The sequence below is a fragment of the Olea europaea genome, unplaced genomic scaffold (assembly GCF_002742605.1).
Source record: "Olea europaea var. sylvestris unplaced genomic scaffold, O_europaea_v1 scaffold1661, whole genome shotgun sequence".
NCBI lineage: Eukaryota > Viridiplantae > Streptophyta > Magnoliopsida > Lamiales > Oleaceae > Olea > Olea europaea.
Window position 1 is genome coordinate 63,773 of NW_019234275.1, and position 7,445 is coordinate 71,217.

Below are 7,445 nucleotides of genomic sequence, written 5' to 3' on the forward strand. Positions count from 1 at the left end.
ATTTACGTCATGAAAAACTAATATGAAATTTAAACATCAGCTCATAAGTTCCCAATTAAATAGCAATTTGCCAAAATGTTAGCCGAAAGTATAATATTTAATCAAAGTTACAACAGAAATATTTAAGAAATATGGAAACCTGCAAAGTGGAATTATTTCTTCTTCAATGTCACGAATCCAAAGGGAATAGTCCATTTGAATAGCAGTGATAGGATGAACGGCATGAGCCCTCCTTATTGTATCTGGATGAGCTTCAGACAATCCAATATATTTTATTTTACCCTCGTTGACTAGCTTTTTAAGTTCTCTCATCTGGGACTCAAAAACAATTTTATTAACAAGAGCAATCATTTTGTTAGTGAAATGTAAAGCATGATAAGAAAAACGAGTGCAAGCCAAGAGAACCCGTCGTTAATGGTCACTAACATCGGGGCAGATCCAGGATTGGACTAATAAAATTTCAAGCCAGGCTAATACGTAATAAAAATAAATCTAAAAAAAAAAAAATTTACATAATTTTTTTTTTTTTTTTTTTTTTTTACAAAGCAAAAATTAAATGGGCTGGGGCAGCCTGGCCCAGTCTCCCTACATCCACGCATGACTAACATAATAAATCGATGTATGAGACGAAGGCCTTGTTTGAGCCACATTTTTTTCAAAAAAATAAATTTTTCAATAGTAATTTGACATTATCTCAACCATACATTCTTCAATAAAATAATATTACACGTAAATCCAAAATTTTTCCTTATTTCTTAACCACACTTTTTCCATCAATATACTATTCAAAATACATTTTCATTCCAATAATGTGGCTCAAACAAGGGCTAAATAAAATTATAAAAAATGAAATCAAGAACACTCACAGTGTATTCAATAGGTACAGTAGCATCAATCCGGTGTATGTAGTAAAGATCAATATAATCCACATCAAGACGCTTCAAGCTCGCTTCGCAGCAAGAGCGGGCATACTCAGGTGAACCTTTCACTATAACTCCAGAAGCATCATATCCAGCTATACCAAACTTTGTAGCTAGTTGAACTTTTTCTCGAGGTAATTGCTTTAATGCCTACAAAATTTTGAATCCCCGAAGTTGAGGCAACTCAAAGGTGATCATGAAATGCCATGATCAAGAATAAGTTTCTTAGAAAAGTACCAACCTTCCCCACCAAGTATTCGTTGGCATTGTTCGTACCATAAGCATCTGATGTGTCAAAAAATGTAATGCCTTTACTAAATGCCTCTTTGATTATTGCAATTCCTTCCTCCTCAGGGACAGGATTATTGTAGACACCTGAAAGCCCCATACAGCCATAACCGAGCCTTGATACCTAAGAGGAAAAACAGGTCATTAGATGAAGCAATGAGATTTAAGAATACATTATTTGAAGAAAACGAACTAATGATTGCATTGTCTGCCAATCGATTTGCTGGAACATTATGTGGGGTGGGATTGCACTAACAATATCAGTCTGCAAGAATTCTACAAAGTGTATTCTTTATCCTTCTCACTCAATGCGATTTTCTCATATCTAATTAATTAAGATGAATTTAAAAGCTCTGTTTTGTGGCACTTCCAAAATGTGCCTACTTACTTGTTTCATTTAAGTCATTGACCACGTATCCCACTAAGTTATGGCAAACCCAAAAATCATATAGGTTCCAAAAATCAGCCAAATTACTATCTACCTGGATCTACAAATCGAATCCGAAACTGAATTAAGCAAATTTAACATATACCTCGAGTCCTTGGGTTCCGAGTTTCACCCGTGGCATCAAAGATTGTTCAGCCATCGCACTCAACCTTCTCAATAAACAGAGAATCAACCTTAGAGTTGAAGCTCGAATATCACGAGCAAGCTGACGCAAGTTACACATTTTGTTCTTATTTTGTTGCATGGCCAGGCATATAAGATTTTTCAGACAGACATGCTCTATATATAGAACCTAGAAAGTAAAACCCCGGAGGGGCGATTTCACGGATTCATTGCGTGCTGGTTACCAATGATGAATCGTTCCTTGACTAACGTTTGAAAAAACACAGACTAAAATTACTTCTAAATTATTTTTATGGAAATTTGTGGAACCTTTAAAAATAGTTTCATTAATTCATCGAAAATGAAACATCTAATCATTTTTAAAAAAATCCAAATGATGAGTTAATTGTCATTGAACTTGTATCGAGTTTTGGTTATTAAACTTATCAAATCGTCACATAAGAAAGCACATTTCTTGCACACTAAACTTTAAAATACGTCTTCGATTGCTCACTGTACTTTGAAAAGGTCCTCAATTGCTCAAACTTTGAAGTTATCGAATTTTAGTCATTAAACGTATAAAAAATGACATCGGCACGTTGTTTGCTAAATAATGTGTACTGCAAGCGCATATTTCATGTTGTTGTTTTTGTAGAATTATAAACTATTTTCACCATTAGAAAAATTCAAATTTATTGTGTATTTCATTGTTAAAATTAAATATAACCATTTTGTATAAATAATAATTTCTCATGGGATCAACAACCTGGGCTTATTTGTCTATTTTATTATTTGTATGCGGCACGTGCGCTTACGGTAATATTTTTTATGAACAAAACACAAACGTCATTTTTTATAAGTTTAGTGAACAAATTTCGACCACCTTAAAATTCAATAGGCAATTGAAAACATTTTTCAAAGTTTAGTGAGCAATGAATGATGATTTCTTACGTGGCATTGTGGCAATTTGGCAACGGCATGACGATACGCCACCTGGGTGTTTCGTCAACCACGTCATTAATTTCATTAGAGATTTGAAATAAATATTATGTTAATGAATAACGTTCAACATTTAAATAAGTTTAGTTGTTAAAACTCGATATTTAAAATTTCAATAAACAATTGAAAACACATATATAAGTTTAGTTATTATTGGCTTACCCAACTCTCATTGCAGTATTCTAAAAAGCATAACAAGTGGCTAGGTGTGGAGGTGAAATTGCAAACTTTACAAACTTAAACGAGCCTAGGCGAAAAAATTCGTTTTCTTAGTTTTAATATTATTTTAAAATTTTAATCATTTTAAAAGTTATTTAATAATTAAAATAATACATATTGAATATCTAAAATTATAAAACACTATATTTACTTAATAATTCATATAATTAGTTAATTATACAATTTTCAAGTTTTTGAAGTGCATAAGTTAAGACTACTTTTCATAATTTCAATTTTTAACTAGACACATCATACTTTAATAGATTTCTAGGAATTTCATACAAACTTTCGAAGTTTTTAATAACATAATGAGTTTTAAGATCATAATTATATAATTTAGATAGCGCCATAGTTTAAAATCTTATTTAACTCTTTATTAAATAAATTCATTTTTAAGTTTTGTACAAATAATTTTTTTTTAAAAATTCAAATTAAAGTCAAATGAAAGTTTTTTTTAATAAATAAAAAATTTTATAAACTAAAATCAAATAAAACTTTAAAACAAAATGAAAAAAATAATAATAAAACGTGCCTAGGGAAGATGATAGAGAGGAATGAATAAATTCAGACGTTTAAGAATTTTGGTATTGTATCCAAATTAAGGTTAATGTATTGAATTGAGTCAAATAATGACAACGTATCAATTTTCTAACAGTTGTACTATATCTAAATGACAATTTACAAATTTATTTATCAACAGATCAATGTAATGAGTCAAAATCTCACCAATCAAATAAAAAAAAAAATCTGCCAATTTATTTTTGCCATTGGCCCACATTGCACAAGCACGGCCATTTAAATGGAAGAGATTTTGACAGTTAAAATTTAATTTATCGCCACTTCATCAATTTATAAAAGACTTTATAAATAATAATACACAATAAGTATTTTTTATTTTTTAATTTATAGATTAAAGAAAAGTTTAGAGGACATATGCAAAACGTAGGATACATGCCAGTTACATCTTTAGCCCCTGTTTGATCCCCATTAAATTCAATTACATTATATTTCATTTTTCTCTCTCCTATTTTCAACCACACAATTTTCCATAAAATAATATTACACATGAATCGAAAAATTTTTCTTCTTTTTCAACCACTCATTTTTAAAAAAAAATATTATTCCCCCATTTTCATTTTCAGATAATGGGGGTCAAACGGGGCTTTAATATTAGAACTACTTTACAATTTTATAAATTTTGAAAATTCTTTTCTTGGAGTGTGGTGGAAGTAGGAGAAGATAACATTTTTCTAAATTCTTTTCCTCCTTTTTTCTTATTATTATTTTTTTATTTTATCAATAACTTATTTTATTTATGCCCTTGCAATAAAAAAATAAATGGAATATGAAGTCCACACTCAAAGCTAACCGACGGTCGGGATGGTCCCATTTAAAAGGACCAATTACGCACCGAATGACATTAGTTTGGAGCGCCAATGTCAAAATTTAAAGGTTTGGAACCAAAAATGAAAGAAGAATATTGGTTTCGGACCATTTGCGCCAATTTCTCACGTATCAATTTTCCACTTTTGTATTAAACAAGACAAGATTAAAGGGAAGTTTAGAGGATATATGCAAATCGTGTAGTACATGACAATTATATCTTAATATTATAACTACTTTTATCATTTTATAAATTCTTGTAAATTCTTTTCTTGGAGTGTGGAAGAAGAAGATCACTTTCTTAGAAATTCTTTTCTTCTTCTTCTTCTAATTTTATTTATAACTTATTTTAATTTAGGTTATCCACATTTACCCTCGCAATCAAAAGAAATAAATGGAATATTAAGTCCACTCCCAAAACTAATTGTCATTATGGATGGAATCCATCTAAAATGACCTATTGCACCTAATGATATAGGTTTGGAACGTCAATGTCTAATTTAAACTCTCCCCTCTTCCTTTTTCTACTTTGTGTTTCTATTTTTCTAATGATTACAAATAAAAATGTGTGAATCGTGAACAATTGTACGCACACAATTAAAAGAGTTGCAGGGGAAAGTTATCAATATCCAAAAATCAAAGTCGTTTTGATGACTCAGGGTCATTTGGTCACTTCGGAATTTGGATACAAATTTGACCCATCTATGATTTCTAGCTGTTAATCTTTGACACAGTTGAAATGACCTTCTCAATCGATCGAGTCTATAAAACATGGCCGGTTAGTGTTACAACCGCCGAAGGACATGTTGACTAACTCGACTTCTACTATCAAATTAAACTCTCTTTTCGGAGAGGAAAAATGAAAAAACAATAGCTCACAAATTAATGCGAATGAGGTGGTTAATTTTGTACATCAAGAAATGTAATTCAATTATGGAAATCAACAACCTACTTGATTGTAGAGATGAAGTGGCAAAGTTCTTTCGAGCCATTTACTTGTAACTTGACTAGTTAGAGATAACAAAATCGTCCGTCCCGACAAGTTGGGGGTGCAGGAACCGTGAAGTAAAAAAATAAATTAATAAAATATTGTTAATTTAAGCATTATTTGCTTTAAACTTAAAAAGTCTCAGTTTGTATTTTATTTTCTAATAACAACATAACAAAATAAATATATATATTAAAAAAATAAACGGGACAACAAACACCCCACTCCCGCCCGTCTAAGGCAGTGTGGGGGTTGGGGGCGGGTTAAGATGGTCACGTTGTGCAGAAATTATACATAAATCTGCTTTTAGATTAAAAGACATATCACACGTTTTGTGTATCCCAAAATTGTTTTGAGTTCTGAGATTTGGTAATTCTCAAATTTGATATCATGTTAAAAAAAAATTCAATTCCTTGATACATCTACTAACATCTTCCAAAGAGTTGGCCCAAAGTAAAATTAATAAACATAATTTGTAATATATCACGCCACAACGATAAAGGAGGAAACATGATCACAAACTAAAATACTGATATTGTAGCTGGGATATGTGTTCTATGTTCTTCAAAACCTTAGAGAATACCTTACAAAATTTAGGCATTAAGCATAAAGGACAGACTTTAAACTCAAGAAACACAGTACTGAAATTATTGACCCGAGAAAGAGTTATACGAAGTACATGAAATTGCTAGAACTATCCCCAAAAAGCACACGTTCTTTCAAGACATTAAGATAAAAATATTTTCCCGTTCTGCTGTGCTCATTTTGGCAGTGGTGTATATGCAAATCTCCAAGAGCTCTTTTCAAGGGCCTCCGAATGAGTTTTGGTCCCTGCCACCTCATCGATGGGAACTGCATCGGATATCTCTTTCAAATCATCTTTTGTAAGCTTCACTTTCACGGAACCAATATTTTCATGAAGATTTTTTATTTTTGTGGTTCCTGGAATAGGTACAACGTCATCTCCTTGATGAAGAACCCATGCGAGCGCAAGTTGAGCAGGAGTGCATCCATGCTTCTTAGCTAACTTTTCAATACGAAAATAAATGGCCTTGTTCTTCTCAAAGTTATCTCCCTTAAACCTTGGGTGATGTTCCTATAGGCACGATAATTAGGTAATGTTCAGCTAATACAACTGAATTGAAGAGACTACTAAATCATCTTGGTTTCAAAAGAAGAAATTACACAATAAAAATTAATAGATAAGAGATGCACACATACCAATGAACTATTTTGAGGCACCTTTTCCACTATAGCCTTCCCAGCAAAAAACCCTCTGCCTACTGGACTATATGGAACTATTCCGATCCCAAGTTCCCTGCAGACTGGAATTATATCTTCTTCGATGTCACGAGTCCAGAGGGAATATTCTACTTGTAGAGCACTAATGGGATGAACAGCATGAGCCCTTCTTATTGTGTCTGGGCTAGCTTCAGATAACCCAATATATCTTATTTTTCCTTCTTCGACAAGCTTTTTAAGTTCTCCCATTGTCTCTTCAATAGGCACAGTCGTATCAATTCGATGTATGTAGTAGAGATCAATATAATCCACACCAAGACGCTTCAAACTATCCTCACAGCAAGAACGGGCATATTCAGGCGAACCTTTCACTATAACTTCTGTGGGAGAAATTCCAGCTACTCCAAACTTTGTAGCTAACTCAACCTTTTCCCGAGGTAACTGCTTTAGTGCCTTTCCCACCAGGTATTCATTGGCATAGTTCAACCCATAAAGATTCGATGTGTCAAAAAATAATGCCTTTACTGAATGCCTCTTTGATTACCGCAATTCCTTCCTCCTCAGGAAGAGGATTATTGTATGCACCTGTGAGCCCCATACAACCATAACCTAACTTTGATACCTCGAGCCCATAGTTTCCGAGTTTCACTCGTGGCATTTCAACTTGTTCAGCCATTGCTAACTTTCTTCTCGCTTTTCAGATAAGATCGCTATTCTTCCAGTGAGTTGAAGATCCACTCTCGTCGCATTCATATATAGAAAATGATAAGATCGGTGTGGCTGACCTCAAGGATTGGTTTTGGGTTTTGGGTTTAGGGTTTAGGGTTTAGGGTTTAGGGTTTAGGGTTTAGGGTTT

At 32.7% G+C, this 7,445-nt stretch overlaps 1 protein-coding gene and 1 pseudogene across 1 annotated transcript; both read right to left on the bottom strand.

Moving 5' to 3' along the window:
• Positions 1–63: 63 nt before the first annotated feature.
• Positions 64–1,911, bottom strand: LOC111377479 (perakine reductase-like). Its single transcript, XM_023000586.1, has 4 exons — positions 1,742–1,911; positions 1,162–1,332; positions 867–1,070; positions 64–312 (listed from the first exon to the last, which is right to left on the bottom strand). The coding sequence occupies exons 1-4, from the start codon at positions 1,898–1,900 to the stop codon at positions 79–81; spliced, it is 768 nt and encodes a 255-aa protein (XP_022856354.1). The 5' UTR covers positions 1,901–1,911; the 3' UTR covers positions 64–78.
• A 3,899-nt stretch (positions 1,912–5,810) lies between these two features.
• Positions 5,811–7,356, bottom strand: LOC111377481 (annotated as a pseudogene).
• Positions 7,357–7,445: the final 89 nt, after the last annotated feature.